The sequence below is a fragment of the Bolinopsis microptera genome, chromosome 8 (genome assembly GCF_026151205.1).
Source record: "Bolinopsis microptera isolate Bmic1 chromosome 8, MBARI_Bmic_1.0, whole genome shotgun sequence".
NCBI lineage: Eukaryota > Metazoa > Ctenophora > Tentaculata > Lobata > Bolinopsidae > Bolinopsis > Bolinopsis microptera.
Genome location: NC_087079.1, coordinates 11246828 through 11264448, shown reverse-complemented (window position 1 = coordinate 11264448; position 17621 = coordinate 11246828). Strand labels below are relative to the sequence as shown.

The 17621-nt window shown below is 35.7% G+C and overlaps 4 protein-coding genes across 6 annotated transcripts in view; 2 read left to right on the top strand and 2 right to left on the bottom strand.

The window, feature by feature from the left end:
- Positions 1–17621, top strand: part of LOC134819637 (Golgi-specific brefeldin A-resistance guanine nucleotide exchange factor 1-like) — a 391238-nt gene that overhangs the window by 25201 nt on the left and 348416 nt on the right. The gene's annotated exons all lie outside the window — the stretch shown is intronic.
- The window catches only part of LOC134819642 (potassium voltage-gated channel subfamily A member 2-like), a 114442-nt gene that overhangs the window by 88760 nt on the left and 8061 nt on the right, over positions 1–17621 (bottom strand). The window lies entirely within an intron of this gene.
- Positions 1159–16862, bottom strand: LOC134819647 (uncharacterized). The gene is made up of 9 exons (XM_063829701.1): positions 16799–16862; positions 12901–12979; positions 12670–12746; positions 7332–7437; positions 3736–3842; positions 3429–3505; positions 3091–3235; positions 2721–2831; positions 1159–1920 (listed from the first exon to the last, which is right to left on the bottom strand). The coding sequence occupies exons 1-9, from the start codon at positions 16838–16840 to the stop codon at positions 1768–1770; spliced, it is 897 nt and encodes a 298-aa protein (XP_063685771.1). The 5' UTR covers positions 16841–16862; the 3' UTR covers positions 1159–1767.
- On the top strand, positions 10047–12316 carry LOC134819649 (uncharacterized). Of its 2 annotated transcripts, none has more exons than XM_063829708.1 (4): positions 10047–10204; positions 11296–11402; positions 11601–11684; positions 11806–12316. In XM_063829708.1, exons 1-4 carry the CDS (start codon positions 10078–10080, stop codon positions 11911–11913), a joined length of 426 nt encoding a protein of 141 aa, XP_063685778.1. In that variant the 5' UTR covers positions 10047–10077; the 3' UTR covers positions 11914–12316. The 2 variants fall into 2 exon arrangements, with proteins under 2 accessions (XP_063685778.1, XP_063685777.1); XM_063829707.1 differs by lacking the exon at positions 10047–10204 and adding an exon at positions 10496–11146.

Genomic DNA, 17621 nt, shown 5'->3' with positions numbered 1-17621 from the left:
TGTAATGTCAATCCTTCGCAGCTCGGTGAGGCACAATGGTGCATTTCGCCGATCTACCGAAGGTTGCGAGAAGAATTATTTGATGCGCGGCGCGACCCAGTAGTGCATCGCGCTACAAGTGTGAACTTATACTTATTAGTATTACTTACCATTGAAATTTGAGTACGAGGTGGGTACTGGGTATCAGGAAAATTCCTGTCTGGACTCTCGATCCCAGTTCCAAAATGTCAACATGACCATGCCAAAAGAAACTTGACTTCAAAAAAGAAAGAATTGAGTTGCAGAAGCAAAAAGGTGCGTATCTTCAAAAAAGAATTAAGTTGCAGATAAGAGGAAACTTATCAATAACCTCAATAAATATTGTAGGTTTATAACCTACCAGGACGCGCGCCGAGTTGGACTCGTCGACGCGGTCCTACTAGTACTATACTCCTAATAGTAATATTTGAAACAAATATTTGACGAGTACCACCCAACGACATTAACAAGAAGTAGAGAACTGAATTGCAAAAATTAACCTAACTCCAAGTCCAAGCAAGATAGAATTGAGTGCAATTAAGAAGATAAAATTATCTTCAGGAAAGAAAAAAGTTGCAGACTGCAAAGGAAACCCAACTTCTTCCTGGTCACGAGAGAGAACCATGCTTTCTCGTGAGAGTTCCTCCTGCATGACAATTGTCAATGGCTTATTGAGCAAGTGCTTGTCATTCTCGATACAGCCGATACAGAAACATCAAGTATTTATTCATTCTCTGACTGTCATGTCTCTAAATTTCATGCATTCTGTCCTATGCAAAGCAAATGCTGCAAATATCATGGGTTCGTCCCGTCAGCAAAATTTCACACAGATGTCACTAGGAAGGTGAGAAGGTAGGCTGGTTACTGAATACTGGTTAGGGTGTTAGACGTTAGTGTTAGGGTCGCTGATTAAAAATAAGAAGTTGGAATGTAATTGTAATGTCAGAAAATTTAGGAAGAGACACAAATTTGTTAGGTTTACGGCAAATCGAGCTTTGCAACTTTCATTAGAAAAACGGCCCTTCATTGAACTTTAAATTTAAACTTCTTCAAGACTTATTAAGTAGTCAGATACTATTAATTATTCTGACCATAATTTGTAGCAAAAAATTCGCATTCTCACAAATAAAACTCGTTACATGATTCGAAATTTCAAATATTATCGAAATTGTATCATTAATTAATTTTTAACGGGATCAACGTTATAATCTAATTCTATTAATAACTTTGTACAGTATATTATAAAATAAAATCTCCACATCAAGTCGACTCCTCCGATAATTCGGTTTCAGAGCCACCGTCATCCACAAAATACATGTGCAACAAGCGTGCCCATTGCTATGGCAACAGCGCGACAAGTACACATGCAGATTGTAGGAGATTTTGCGGGGTCCAAAAAGAAGTCACGTGATTGCCGCACAGCAAAAACAGCAAACACAGACATTTCCAATCAGAGGTCCCGCACCGGGTTTGAACTACACGTTTCAGATTTGTTTACAGCAGAAAATTTTTTGTTGCAACCAGAAATAAAATAACCTTTTACCAGGTTCAAATAAGTTCGGGGATTTAGGAATTATTTTTTTTGGTTTGGGGGATCCCAGTTTCATGAGGATTTTAACGACTACTAATAATTTACGAACCTCAATCTGACAAGTTTACTAAATGATTCAATTAATTATGAAATGAATGAATTAGGATTTCCCCCTCACAAAAAAAACATTTACAATCAATACAATGTTTTATCAGCCATTAAAGAAGCTTCTTTATATCCTGGAGTATAGTCTGCGGAGAAACATTCGGCTCGTATCTGAACTTGGGAACCCCATTCCTGTCTATCAGAAACTTCTGGAAGTTCCACCGAACTAGAGATCCCAGGGATCCTGATACTCTGCTCTTTAGGTACTGAAATGAATATTGTTTATATATTGTTGAGTTCTAAATGTCTGCACAGTATGCTTTTTTTCGGCCGACTGCCGAGTAACCCAAAAGTTACTAACTTTATTTTATACTATTTGACCGACTCAGTTAGTGGAACAGTTTAAAAAACTTTGTGTATCACCCCTCCAATGTATCTTTAGCGTATTAGTATTACGCCGTTAGTATACTATTTAGCTATATGATCGCTTCTACAGCTATAGTACGTGTGTCATCTTTAAGTTATGGTGTCTGGAATTCATTTTAGGTATCTTTAAATTCTTAAAACTGTATGTAAAATAATCTACACTCGAATGTTCCGCCAAATTTGCAAATTTTGCCTTCATTAGCCGAAGTGGTTGCGCCTTTTTACATGTTCGAAGTAAAGCAAACCAGACCGTCACAAATCATAATCATATTGGAAAGCAAATTATGTTAAATATGGTAAAATAGGAATCGCCACGCCCGCCACGGTGACTGCTTAACTGCAACATTTCAGCGCCCAGCTTGTGTGCCCTCAGCTTGCCTCACTGTGTTTAGTTTGATTATATTTAGAAAGTTGGATATCTTTATCGGCTATAATGAAGCACTTGATTAGACCTCATCTTATCTTAACACAATCCTTTTATTTTAAGCATTCTATCACAGCTGAAATTTAGTACAAATGTGGTAAACTACAGGGGTGATAATCCCTTATTCGTCCTCATATTTTCATGTTCAGTTACAGTGAAGCTTAAAGTAAAGTATAGTTGATATTAAAAGTGAAATTGAAAGTGAAAGTGAAATACCTGATAAAGAGGAGTGGCGTTAGGTCCGTTAACTTCCACTTTACCGAACAAGTCAAATGTAACCCCGTACTTAGAAACAAACTCTATTATCTCATCATGATTACCGGGCTCCTGAAATAGTTTTAATAATCAGAAAAATGAATTAAGTTAATATATTAACTTAACTTAACTGCTTAAGAGAATAGTATAAGGTCATTTTAAAGTGAAGGTAGTTAATGTTACTGTTTTAAGCGATTTTGCATACTTAAAATTGATCCATATTCATACATTTCCAGCTACTGATGTCTGATTCCAATAATAAATAAGGAAACATGTTCTTCGACAGTCGACTGGTTAGCGGTTACAGGGTGAAATTGATAAATGAGGTTACCTGTTTTCCGAACTGGTTGCAAGGGAAGGCCAGGATCCGTAAACCCTTTTCCTGGTATTCGCTGTAAATTTGCTGTAGCTGTGTGTAGTTCAATTCTGTTAATCCTCATTCTGACGCCACGTTAACTACTAACGTCACGTACCCCCTGGGAAAATGGAGTGAAGTCATATCACGTTATATACCATCTTACATACCATCTTACATACCACTTGACATGCCAGTTGCCACTTGACATACCACTTGACATTGCTAGTAACACGGAATTTAAGTACATACATAGTTCCAGAATATGAAGTCTTGACAAAAATTCTTTAGAATACTAGGAGAGTCAAACTAACTTGTATTTGTCGAGTTTCACATTACTGCCATCAATATCTCCGACTTCGAAATCGTAGATGTTACTGGCACATTCTGCCTGAGGAATCAAACGTGATCAACGGAAAATGGAAATGGTAAATATCAGGTTTTCCTTTCTGATAAAACTTGCACATAGTTTAATCGGAAACGTTATTTTCTGATAACAGAACAAAAAAGTCAACACCGATTGCACTACTAACAATCATTGGCTGGATCTATGCTTATAATTATAGCTTGAAACAACATCAGTAAAGTCACATGATGATTGATGATTCAGGAGTTAGATACCTGGTCGCAGATCTTCTCCTGAGGTTCCAGACATTGAACTCCACTTTGCTCCATAGACTTGAGCCAGGGCAATATCTCACCTTCATCACCCGTCTGCAGCAACCACTCTGAGGGAGGAAGCTAAAGTGAAACCGATATCCGCGGGTCAAATTCGACAACAGGACCTCCTATCGTAGCCTATAGTTGTTTTTTAATAAATAATAAGGCACTCTAGTCCCTTCTATTCTCGTCCAAAATGAAAATGTTAGGGTGCCATGCAATGGTAACTTTTCCTCTCACACGTGACTTGTCACAGGGTGCTATCTCGTGCAGACGAGATAGCACCCTGTGACACGAGATCCTCGTCTAAAAACCATGACTAGCTCGGTGACACCCTACCATGGCACCCTACCACACTCGTCTATACTAGGATGGGTCTCAGGGACAAAAGGATTTCGCGGCGATTTTGGCCAAAAATCGCGATACCGCGAATTACATTTCGCGGTATATTAAACTATACATAAAATTTGTCGTAAATAATGGGAAAAATCGCGATTCCGTACATGCCGCGATTTCCTTTTGTCCCTGATGGGTCTCAAAACGAGCTATTTGTTGTGGTGCTCCAAATAGAACGCTGATTAATCAAACCTTTAGGGAGTTCTAAAGTTATTTTCATCAGTTATAACACGCGGTCCAGTGTTTTATTACGGACATTTAACTATGTGCAGTCTTTGTTTCTTTTGTTATAATATGCAAATCTGCTATAGTGAGGTGCCTAGAAATAGGCTAATAGGACATATAGAGATATAGTGGTTAGTGGTGGATAATTAATTATTTTCTCGGACACTGAGCCCAGAATTATGAGTTTTACATTAGAGGGAAATATGATCTATATATAATTTCCTATAAACAAACATTTTCTTTTGTTTGACTCATCAGCAACCTTGGCGCTCGACGAAAGTTTTACAATGTTGGGCGTCTAATCACAGAATCCGGAAATTGAGAGTGAGAGTGAAAGTGAAAGTGAAAGCAAGAGTAAAGAGTAAAATGAAGGTGAAATGGAAATTCAGAAGTGTAGCAGAGTCATAAGCATATATTACTATATTATACCTCATGAACACAAGGAACAGCACACACTGCAGGTTGAATAATATCATCAGTACAATAATTGAGTACAATAATTATCATATTGTACTTGTTAAATGATAAATCACATGTGAGTAACAAATTTGATTCTTTGAAACGTTGGTTGATAAATAGTGTTTAGTGTTAAGGGGTCATTCATAAACGAAAACTCAGACTCAAATTGTGAGATAATCTTAGATTTTGAGATCAAATTCGCTTTTGGTATTCGTAAAGTTAAGTATTTGCGGTCTGAGTATTTTGTCGCTAGTAAATGCTCAGAGTTGGAACTAGCACTCAAATCGGTATTCATAAAGTTAGTATTTACTCGTCACCCAAAACTAACTCAAGATTGGTATTCATAAAGTTAGAAAATGATCAAAACTCATGCTCAAAATGTGAGAACCGAATTCACATTCTCAAATCATTTTCTCACCTATTGCTCAACGACTTTTAAAGTTTTAACGTCAATAACTTCCCTTCTAATTGATATTTTCACTTCAAATTTTCAGGGACGACTCCTCACTGCCAGTAAAAAAGCTCTAATATATTTTTTCCCGATTGGATGACGTTTTTGCAAATTTTCCCAGAAAAATAAACACGTTAGAGTATAAGCTTGGTATAAAATGGTGTCCCCACGACATTCAGGAGCCAAGTAACGCAGATCAGTCATCAATTCAAAAAATAGTTATAAAAAACCTCTCTGAAAGCTTTGGCTAGGACTAGCGATAAAAATTGCGTACCGAGATGATTGTAATAGGTTTTTTCTTTTTCCTACCAGAGTAGTACTGTTGAGGGTTGTGTCTTCGAGGTGGGACTTGAACCTTAATCAAGCAGCCGTCTACGGCCCCAAAGCAGTATGGGAAACTTTTTTTCATCGCCCAGAATTGAGCCGCTTGATTGAAGTCCTGAGTTGTTGTCGGGAAAATAATCCAAACATCACGTTTTGCCACAATTCTTTCTATTACATACTTCACAGTCCGTGAAACAGTAGGTTGGGAGACGCCGACTATTTCGGAAACCCCATTTTTGAAACCCGGGTCTGAAAAATATCGGAGACAAATCTCCATTTTATGTTTATTTGTCAAGGCGCCTCCTCGCGTTTCACCGGAATCAGGTCCCAAAAAATGCCTGGCCATCCAGTCAACGGACGGTTCTTCAAAGCGGAACTGGGTTTTGTAGTAAAAGTCCGTTCGGGGCTGACGTCGGGTCTTGAATGTTCTAGTCGAATGTGGGGCCGGTGGTAAAAGAGGAAGTGCCATAGAGCTCAGACTTAACACAAGCTGAGTTCAAACTTCGTCAATTAATCAATAACAAAATTAATCAATAACAAAAGACACAATCATTTCGAAAACATGCCACGAACATGATCATACAAAAGTTCAGCTTACCTTTCTATCACTGTCGGTATTGGGTTAGAATAATCTGCTAGGTAATTATTGAACATCGATATGTATTTAATAAAGTTTGAGAAATTGACGGCAAACCACAGTAAAACTACGGTGGGTTTCGGGAAACTACCGTGGATAAAAGAAAACTACAGTAAATCACGGTAAACCACTGTAAAAGGGACGTGAAATTACCTGTAGGGGACACAATATCGCACAAGAAACATTCATTACAGATTATCAGGAATAGATATCAAGAATGATTCTGAATTATCTTCGGAGTCAAGGGTGTTGTCATTTTGCCGCCATTTCAAGATTGCGATATCACACATTCCATCACAGACATATGCGGTTATACGTGATGTGCGAATGTCGAATGTACTCGACACAAATTTCCCTCGAAAATGTTTATTTCACATTCCTTCGATACATCGATGTACATCCGAATTTGGGTGTTTCCCCATTAACATAAGATGGCAAACAAAAGATCTGAATTAACCTGTCGTGCTTCTTAAAATACTGATTTGAGTATTTGAGTGCTAGTTTGAGAGCATTTTAGTGAGTATTTACTTGAATGTAAGTCATACTCACGATGAATTCAGCTTGAGTATTAGTTTTTACTGGGCAGTAAATGCTCAAACTTTGTGAATACCGATTTTGAGACTCAGAAAAATCTAAGTAATTACTAGCGAGTATTTACTTAAGAAATACTTAGTTATTATGAATGACCCCTTTAGTGCTTAACGTTGGTGTATCTAATATAGTTTATAGCTGTTCAGTGTTCGTGCCATTTTGTTTTTGTTTCTGGACGGATCTGTGGTTCTGCTAACATTGTACAGTAATGTTTATAGAATTATTTAAATAAAGAAATAGGATTGAACGGGAATCGAACATTTTCACGTCATCTTACATTATGTCATCTTATATATTTATGTCATCTTGTATTATGTCATCTTGTATTAGGACGCGTGGGTGTATTTATAATTAAATTCGGTTACAATTATAATATGCAGTTGCAGTATTTTGACATAATTTAATCGATTTGAATTTGAATTGCAATTATGTTATTACTAGATCAGCAAGCTGAGGAAGACTATAAATACTTACTGGAATTAGTAGCTTCCTCCTCGATCAGCAGTGCTGGAGGGCTCATCCCAAAGTCAGTTAAAACTTTCGAGGTTGACAGGTTTATCTTCTCCACTGCTCTCCATGTCTGAAACATAATCGTTTATTTTACTGGAATTATGTTCTTCGTTACTTGCTAAGTTGACATAATATTTTTTTATCATTCATTTAACTTGAAGTATTTTTTTCGTTATTTTTTCACTAAAATGTTATTTTTTTTCATAATCGGCAAGCCCTGTACCTAAATAAACTTTTTGTAATTTCCCAGGCCATTTCTTGAGTCTTGAATAAAGTTCATTCTTAAAAGAGCATTTACACTAAAGCTCTGGCTGACAGTTTATTAACTAACTCAAGTTATCTTTACGGTTAGGAATTGAGGAAAGCAATTTTAAATCAATCAGGAAATTTCGAAGACTTGCAATTCCTGATTTCAAGTTATTACACAACGACTACTGTCAGGACTCACTAGCAGCCATGATGCCATAAGATTAAACCTTTGAGCTATCATTCTCGTACAGGTTATCTTTAATTTCGAGCAAGAGTCATAATTTAACAGAGCTCGTTATTTCATGACATTTATAATATAACGCGTTAGTTGTTACTTTTAGCTGAAGTGCTTTCAATCTTCAGCTTGTCAGAGCATTAGATGGAGCTGATTTGTCGTATTTTATTTGAAATTGACAGTTTTCTGAACGAAGAGCGTCATTACATTATGTAAAAATAGAGCTACACATGAACGCACTAAAAATTTATTTGCTAGTTTTCACCATAAATGTTTAGTCTCAGAAAGAAGTACAATTAAAACTTCTAATTATAGTATAGATGCAAGCTACGAGCTGCAAAGGACTATAATCGTCATTAAACTTGCACGATAATGGCATCGTGCATCAATCGAACTATGTTGCTCAATAATGAGCGTTGATGGCACAATACTGATGACATTTTGATGCAATCATAATCATCGACGGATCAATAATATTGTTGAAACCAAGATCGTGCTGGGTCTTAGGGGCTATTCAATACAACTGCAAGCAGTGTTCGAGTTGTTTCTATTATATATATCGAATTCGATCGAAACTGTCGTTTTATGTCGATCAACATCGAATAAAACAAATGTGTTTTGTTTTCGATTCATCGTTGATCGATGCAATGATCGAAACAAGGATCGACACTAAATCAACAAAAATTTAACTAACGTGAAATCAATATTGATTGTCCGCTTTTTCCGACACATCATAATCGAATAATCGTTTTTTCCTGTTTTTTTAGAAACAATTATATATATATATCAGGGACAAAAGAAAATGGCGATAATTTTGGCCAAAAATCGCGATGCCGCGACAAGCCAAACAGACGACATATAAAATTTGTCGCAAAGAATGGGGAAAATCGCGATCCCGCACATGCCGCGATTTCCTTTTGTCCCTGATATATATTGATTATAAATGATTCATTACGACTTTCAGACATATTATCAATATTTAAACATTGTTGAATAATGATTACTTATATTAATTGAAACTTGAAGTGTAATCGATTCAAAATTTAATCGATTATGATCAATATCATGAATATGGATTTTTGACCGTTTATCGCAGTTGCCAAATTTTGCTTATCTAACATGTTTAAATTTATTTACGCTTCCATTACGTTTTTTAAAAACAAGGTATCATAATTCAACAAATTTGAAGCTGACGTTTTCTGCACGCTTGCAAAAACATCGATAAACTGTAATTTCTATTTTAAATTGAGCCGTAGACATGATGATCTCAAAACCTAAACAATGGCCCCGTTGACGTGTACATTACGTTGCTTCTGATTGGTAACGTGACTAGAGTTAAGCTGTCTGATTTGTCAGTTATTATCAATTTAGCAATTTGAAGTAACTAGAATAAAGCTACATGAGTGGTTAGTTTGTGGAACGTGATTAGAATGGAGTTATCTGATTGGTTAATTTGAGTCTTACGACCAGAATAGAGCTCTTCGATTGGCGAGTGTAACATGCACTATCTGCGGAGGTGCACTTTTCGATAGCAGTGCAATTCCAGATACGATTTATTTAATGGCACATGTCGGTTTGGTAATTGTTTTCTACAAGTATAAGAAAACTGAGAATTTATGAAGTTTTATTTCCAGATGTCACTGAGCTTGCTTGGCTTTTGAAATTTCTGCTTTCTTGCTAATTCACAAATTACAGCATTTTCTTTTGTGTCGCATAATTTACTTACTGAATCAACATACGGTTATAAATAAGTCTTAATTACTTTGCAACTAGGAATTTCTTAATTTGTTATTCTAATGTTGACTAAATGGATATTTTCACAATTAGAATAGCATTTATTAATCTTTACAGAGCTAAAACTAAAACTTTGCAACTAAAAGTTTGTTATTCTATTTTTGACTTAATGGATACATTCACAATTAAAATAGCTTTATTCACAGAGCTAAAAAGACACAATGAAATTTTATTGAATTAATCAAGTATCCGCTTTAAAATTATCGCACAGAATACTAGCCGTGGACCGTAGGACGGGTCTCCCTTGCAGTTTGAACAGGGAGGAGTCTATAATGGTTTATTTCCGTTTTTAATCAGTAGTGAAGCTGCATTTTTTGCATCCCTCCAGGTAGTTGGTCAAATTTAATCTGTAAATATTCAGCTGAAATCAGTATTTCAACCAGTTCGCGTTTTCTTTGCTAGTTCCTGACATGTAATGTTACGTTATAAAATATGAATAAAGTTCCCTCATTAAAAAGTGAGCGGACCATGTCAAGCGGAGAGAAGAGGTACAACTATCTGAACATAACCCCACTCCACTCAATAGAGGAGGATGAGGAGACTGAGTTCAATTCTGTCGGTGAGTTTTTAATCTTTTACTTTCACTTATACTTTATTTTAATTTAGCTTTCATTTGTGTCACCTTCAAACTGTAGCAAATAAAGTAGTTGCCTAACCCAGCAGTCCTCTAATTGCAGTGTGTTTACTGCAAATAGTACACGTGGGTGCCACGTGGGTGCCAAATGGGTCAGGGTGCCACAAATAGAATGTAAAGGATGAGTGTCCACTGTTGCCATGGTGCTCAGATACCATGGTGCATGGTACTTATAATTAATTACTAGAAGTTGTCATTAAGTGATTACGACACCGTGATCTTATACTTAGCCTCTGGCTCTACTGCTCCAGCTCAAGCAATCATTGTTACATCTCTTAATTAACCTGCTGAAGGTAATGCTTGCTGGACTAATACCAGTATTTGAGGGTTGTTCTCTAATCCTTCTCACGCTCTGAATTGCTGTCATTATTGTTATGTCTTAATCCAATAATCAACTGTCATAGAATCGCCGGAAATACAAAACCAGTTATTTCCACAACATTCAAGTCTCAGAGTTGATACGTGAAATCTAATACCACATCTAGCTTTATCTAGCAGCTCTCATGACATTTCACTGACAGACCCCCGCTTATTATTTTGTAACAGATTTTTTACTTCTTGTGATTATAGTGGAGTTCAATCTGCACGTTAAATTGACGTTCGCTTTTAGTAATCACTAGTGATTTGAAGTGTCAATTTGATTGATCAGCAATGCTCGCAGAATTGCTGCTTTGACATTCCAGTGCGATCCCATGAGCACAGAATACCAAGAAAATGGAGATGTTACCATGGTACCATCATTCTATATCACTGACTACGAAGATAGTGACAATGATACCATGGTTCCATCATTTAATATCACCGACTACAACGACAGTAGAAATGTTAACATTATACCATCACTATATATCACTAAGTCCCGAAAAAGTAAGTATCTCCTCTTTTCTTTATAAATACAAATATCTGAATAAGTAGTCATATCTCATATATATATCCCCGGATTAGCAAGATAGGTAAAATCACTATATATGGTAATGTTACCATGGTAAACTGACCTTATATGGTTATACCCCTAGGTTCAGAAGACAGTAACAATAGCAACGCCAGTAGCACAGGCTCTATAAACAGTTCCATGTCGTTTATAAGTCAACACGATCCTCACCAGATCATGAACAGCTGTGAGGTAAGGCATTTGTTATCAACCATTAAATTTGTTATCGACCATTAAATTTGTTGTCAACCATTAATTTTATTGTACCATGCAGCTTCACCATGGCATTTCATATGCTCATCTATCATTTAGGTTGCCGTAGAAATAAATCATAGTCGTATCGAAATCATACAAATTTATCTAACAATTCTCAACGTGATAATATCTCAGAAACTGATACTAAAGTTGTTGAATGACAGTCAGAGATTGAACAGCAGGTTAAAGAAACTCGAGCTGAGAGCTGGCCTAGTGGAGGTAAGGAATTAACCCTTTTTTGTATAGAGACAGAAATTGGAATACTTTATTAGGATTTTGACATAAAAGCAACCGATCACTGATGGTATAGTTTTGTGCTCTGATCGGCTAAACATTTCAGGACCAGCTACCGTCGTTCCAGAGATGTGCCTCATTTCCACAGACAATAACAGAACACCCTTCAGAAGCAGAATGTAGTTCTGACATGGCTACTGTGAACTACCCGTGAAACATTCTTAACTCTACACTGTCAAGTTAATATGTCAATCTGAGTGGAGAGGTGACTCTCAACTGAGCGAAGACTCTCAACCATGAGTGGAGACAACCAAAGACTCTCATTTAGTCTACATTAGGACTTTCGGAAGTTAACATGACATGGGTAAGGTATATTATGACAATGCGAAGATGATCGATGTGACGAGAAATAAAATGTTATTCAGAATCGAAGAGAAGTTGTTGAGTAAGTGGTACTCTGCTAAGGACGAAGGAGGTATCAGAACACGACTCATGGATACTGTTTATTATAGAATCAATTAAGTTAATTTAAAAAATCGCTTCCAAGTTCCAAGATAAAGTGTTTAAGGATTTGTTGATGAAAATAGGATTTTATGCCTAATTTTACAACATAGGCGAAACTTTGCAAGTTGATGATAACATAGGCGAAACTTTGCAAGTTGATGATAATATCATTTGCATAGACGTTCAAATTTTAATCCCATTTTGTAATTCTTTGTAGATTTTTGCTGAATATTATGACATAAATTTAAGTAATGCTTAACGTATAAGCTGAAGCCGTAAGTTCTTGTTTATTTGTTTCAATTGAGATTTAAGGTGCAAGTTCAACAAATAAAATCAAAGAACTAACTATTGAAAATTTAAATAATTATTTATAAAATGTTTGATTATATGAGACACACTGTATCGTGTCATTCATTATATTAGGATTAAATCTATGTGTCTATAAATTAATTATAAGTTTACTAACCTGAGATTCATCTTTGTAGCAGTACATATGAGGATCCCCCTTTTTTATACTATAGTATCTGTCCACATCAACAAATCCTGATAACACAAAATATAAGTTTAAAGTTTGCAAATTCCAGAACTTTTCCCTCTTGTTCTTAATTCAAAGTTCTACTCAAAGGAGCTGTGATAGAAAAAATAATAAATCAAAATAACAACAGAAACTTTACAGCTGAAGTAAGAATAATTTTACCTTTCTTTTTGAGATATCCTGATGTTGAGTTAGGATCGCCCCCGCAAGCGGCTTTTCCGCCTGCAGAACAACTCATCAACTGGAAGAGTACCAAATTAATCATAATTATTCAAATTATAGATGTGGATTCTCGTGGGGAGGTGAGGTACATTTGTTTACTTTAATTCTTTAACATGGAGGTTCTGTTCAGCAGGAGAAAGAGGTGATGCACATTTTGTATTATGGAACGCTTGTAACGCTTGTAACTCCTTCTTGTTACCCCCCTTTGAAGGTCCCAAATTATTTTCTGAACGAAAGCTTAAAAATAACCGAGAAATTGACCTTGTTATTAACTCATTTTGATGACTGTTTCTGACCTAAAATTGCACGATAAATCGATTTAACTAGGTTTCAGAACCTATCAACACTTCCTTATCCCTCAAAATTGATATTTGTAGTCAATACGAGCAACAAGCAACATATATTTTGATCCTTCGATTCTACTCATGACCTAGGACCTAGTAGTAAGCTGAACCTAAAGAGGCAATCGTCACCATAACTGATCGAACAGGTACTAACACAATTCTCAGAGAGAAATGTTCGTTGCAATATGTTTATTGCAGCTTTGCAATACTTGAGTGAAGAGCAGAGTCCGAAAACACACAGCAGGTAAGCAACTCATTTTGATGACTGTTCCTCACCTAACATTGCACGAGAAATCGATTTAAGTTGGTTTTACAGCCCAATGCAACACTTCCTTACCCCTAAAAATTCATGCTTTACTCAAACGAAGAACATTTTGATCCTGCAACAAAGGAACATGGAGATCGTCTCCTTAACAAATCGAACAGGTACTGTATCACAATAGCAGAGCACGATAGCAAAATCAAAATAAAAACAAAGCAGGTATAATTAACACCACAAAACAATCCATGATAACAACTGAATTAAATTTATTCTGAACGACCGGCAGCGCAGCCATGTGCTCCGTGATCTCGAGCGACCAATAGCAATATAAGTGTTATGTCAAGTGACGCCGATCCAATCACGAACAGGAAAATAAAAGCGAGCAGACGGATATCATATGTTTACTTTCCTTATCTGTATTTGACCCTCTGTTCACATTGTTATCGTTACCACAGCTTGGCTCGACAATTTCAAGGTGCTATCTAGTATCTGTACTGTACACACGCCATGATCTGATAACGTCATAAACTAGAAATAATGTGAACGTGTAACCGTACCCACGTACAATACAAACTGTTCGATGGGGGAGGGGGTTTAAGGCGCCAGCATCTCTCTGCGACAGTCAGTGACAGATACTTAAAATAACGATCGATAACGCCTAACCTATCGCACACAAAAAGCCCAGAAACTGTCGCAATATAAAATTTCTCAGTTATTTTTGAGCTTTCCTTCAGAAAATAATTCGGGACCTTCAAAGGGGGGTAACAAGAAGGAGTTACAAGCGTTATAGCGTTCCATAATACAAAATGTGCATCACCTCTGTCTCCTGCTGAACAGAACCTCCATTGCCATGTTAAATAAACAAATGTACCCCACCTCCCCACAAGAATCCACATCTATAATTTTGATTATCAAAAAGTTAATATTTATCATGATTCTTCAAATTAACCGTAATTATAAAACATACATTTTTAAATTCGGAGCTTTACTTTACTTTCGGATTTACTTTTAGAATATCATTTATTCTGCGTCTTGATAAAAAATGTTGAATTTTCTAAGCACAGTCCAATCTCACTTAAATAACTTAAATTAACTTGGATAAAAAGTGAATGTCGCAAAAATTCTGACAACGGTGAAAAATCTAAGTTTTCGGAAGGAATGGCGTTAATAACGGTTTAGAATAAAAAATTGATTCATTAAAAGGTGAGTTTTGGATTTTTGAGTATTGGAATTGACAATTGTTACTTCTCTCAATTTAAATAAGCCTAAGTAAGCCTAAAGAATCAGTTGAATTATCGACGAACAGAAATGTTTGATAACAATTATAATGTATAGTGTATAATGTATAGTGTATAATGTATAGTGTATAATGTATAGTCTATGATGTATAGTGTATAATGTATAGTGTATAATGTATAGTGTATAATGTATAGTGTATAATGTATAGTAAATAGTGTATGTATTATTTCAGTAAAACTAACGATTACAAATGGATCTTGAACAACCGGTTGATTTAGCAAAAAAGTATACGCTGGCACACACTAATTGCTTATAAAGGACCAGCACTACTATAAGTCACACAAGACGGTGTGTATAAATATTTCTACAAGCTTGAATACCTGCAAATACTCAAATATTACAATTATTCCAGATTTGTAGATAACAATAGGTATGGACACTGGCGGGAGGTGGACCATAAATTTGTCACGTGATAGCGATCCTGGGTTTTGATTGGTCAACGCTGGAATATGATTGGCTAAACGCTGTCACGTGTCAGAACATATCCACCAATATCCAGATCTCTTACTCTTCCCTCCCGTCCTAATTTCACTGAAGCTGCGTGTAAACTGCAATGAGAACTACTTATTATCGATCATTGGCTCGCAAGTTGGCTGCAGTAATGTTTATATGCACGAGTAAGTAATCGATCGATAGGCTTAACTTCACGAATAATAGGCTCAAGATACTCTAAAGAAACGTATATATAATTGAAAATGATGTATAATTAGTCACACACGAGAAAAGGTAATGATCTTAGAATTTTCTCATGTCCATATTTATTATTTAATATATAAAATCATTATTTTGGCATACTAATGAGATTTCAGTTGGAAATGTTTAACGTGAACAGCGAAAGTTTCAATAAAATACTAAAAAAGGCCCCGTTTATTTTTTAATGAGATTTTCACATATAAGCTTTTCAATAAAATTGCTGCCATGATACGAATAAAATCATTATTTTGGCATATTATATCAATGATATCAGATTTCAGTTGGAAAAGTTTACATTAAATATAAGATTTATTTTCAACATAATATATGAAATGTCTAACTGAAAATGAACAGCGACATTTTTCAATAATATACTATAAAGCCCCGTTTATGTTTAAATGAAATTGCCGCCGTGATAAGCATTAATAAGGTTAAGCTCCGTAAGAACATATCAAGAAGCCACCGCCCACCATGCCGCCGTTTCTGCAGTATATAGATGTGAAAATTAGGAGTGAAAGGCTGAAGGAAAAAGAAAAACATGCCGACAAAATGCAATAATAAATAATAGTACATACATAATATGCACGTGCACAGAGCAGCCTATATGTAATATCTGTTACATATGTGCTACACGTGCGTTGTGGAATGTGCATTAATATGCAAATAAATACAGTAATCTGGATCCGAGGCTGCTGCTAAAAGTCAAGATAGTCGATAAATTTAGTGGTGTATGGTTCAGTCGAAGGGAGGATTATAAAAAGAAAAATATTGTCTGATGGACTACTAATTACTCTCTCAAACAACAAAGATTTTCAGAATGTCAATTTAAAAATTTTTTAAATTGTCAATTATCGTGTATAAGGAAAATGATTGGAAAGGATCTGCAGTCTGCACAGTAAACTTATTGATCAGACTTGTGGATGTAGAGTGCAGGCATGTCTATTAATTATTCAAAGCTGGTAAGATAATTAAAATGATGAGTTCATAATTATCGTATATGAGCTAGCTGGAACCATTTTAACTTCACTCAATATGGCTAGGTCGATTTGATGACAATATCTAGTAACCTAATATAGTGTTGGATAAATCAGTAATAATTCAGGGTCAAATTTCAAAAAGGATTTCAATCTAAACTAACAAACTCAATTTAGCTTACTTAAGTTTATCTATATCAATTATCAATGACAGAACTGTACAATTACAAATGATCCGATAAGAAACCTCAGAAAATTGCACTTACCGGAGGTCTAAAGACTGCAGCTCCAAACCTTGCCAATCTCATGACAAAAAAGAACTTAATAACCTGATCTGCAAGTTAGCAAGTTGTACGGTGCCACCATGAAATTCTCACGTGACTAGCACGTGACCAGCATGTGATTAGCACGTGTGGCACTGCGCGCTTCAGCATGAAATGAGCACGTGTCACTGCGTGGTATAGCACGTGCAGACTTTCAACCACCTGGGTTATGGTCACGTGCCTACTATCAAATTTCTTTGGAAAGTAAAAATTACCATTACATGGAGCTGATGTATATCGCAAAAATATGGACTGATCCAATTTCACGGTAAATTTGTTACCGTGAAATGAACTGTTTAATTCCATCGATTAATGGAATATCATATTACGACCACTTTTTAAAATAAAAGATTACTCTATGGTACGCTCCTCAAGAATTAAATCTGACTGGATATTATATGCGTACTAGTGAACGGTTTATTGGACAGAACTTGAACGAGACAAAGTAAAATTAAATTTAAAGGAACTTCGAATAATGAGATTTTACGGACAAATTTGTGATTTCAGTTAAGGATAAAAGTAAGCTTTGAACTCAGAACTCTCATAATAAATAGTCTCGAATGAAAATCAATCGAATGTTAATTAATCAACTTTTATAGAGAAAAGTCACTTCTGTTAAATGAGGAGCAGGAGACCATTGCTTGTTAGACTAACAGTTGTTAGTGAACATTGGTTAGATAAAATAACGAACACGCATTTATCATAAAATATCTTGGAATAGTCTTCAATCAAAGTATCATATCAGTAAATATCATGATCAGATGTA

What these genes read in the sequence shown, in the direction of transcription:
- LOC134819649 (XM_063829707.1), top strand. Translation starts at nt 10,972, where the DNA reads ATGAGCACAGAATACCAAGAAAATGGAGATGTTACCATGGTACCATCA. An exon ending in TATCACTAAGTCCCGAAAAA is followed by an intron (nt 11,147 to 11,295) that starts GTAAGTATCTCC and finishes TTATACCCCTAG; the next exon opens with GTTCAGAAGACAGTAACAAT. An exon ending in AGATCATGAACAGCTGTGAG is followed by an intron (nt 11,403 to 11,600) that starts GTAAGGCATTTG and finishes ATAATATCTCAG; the next exon opens with AAACTGATACTAAAGTTGTT.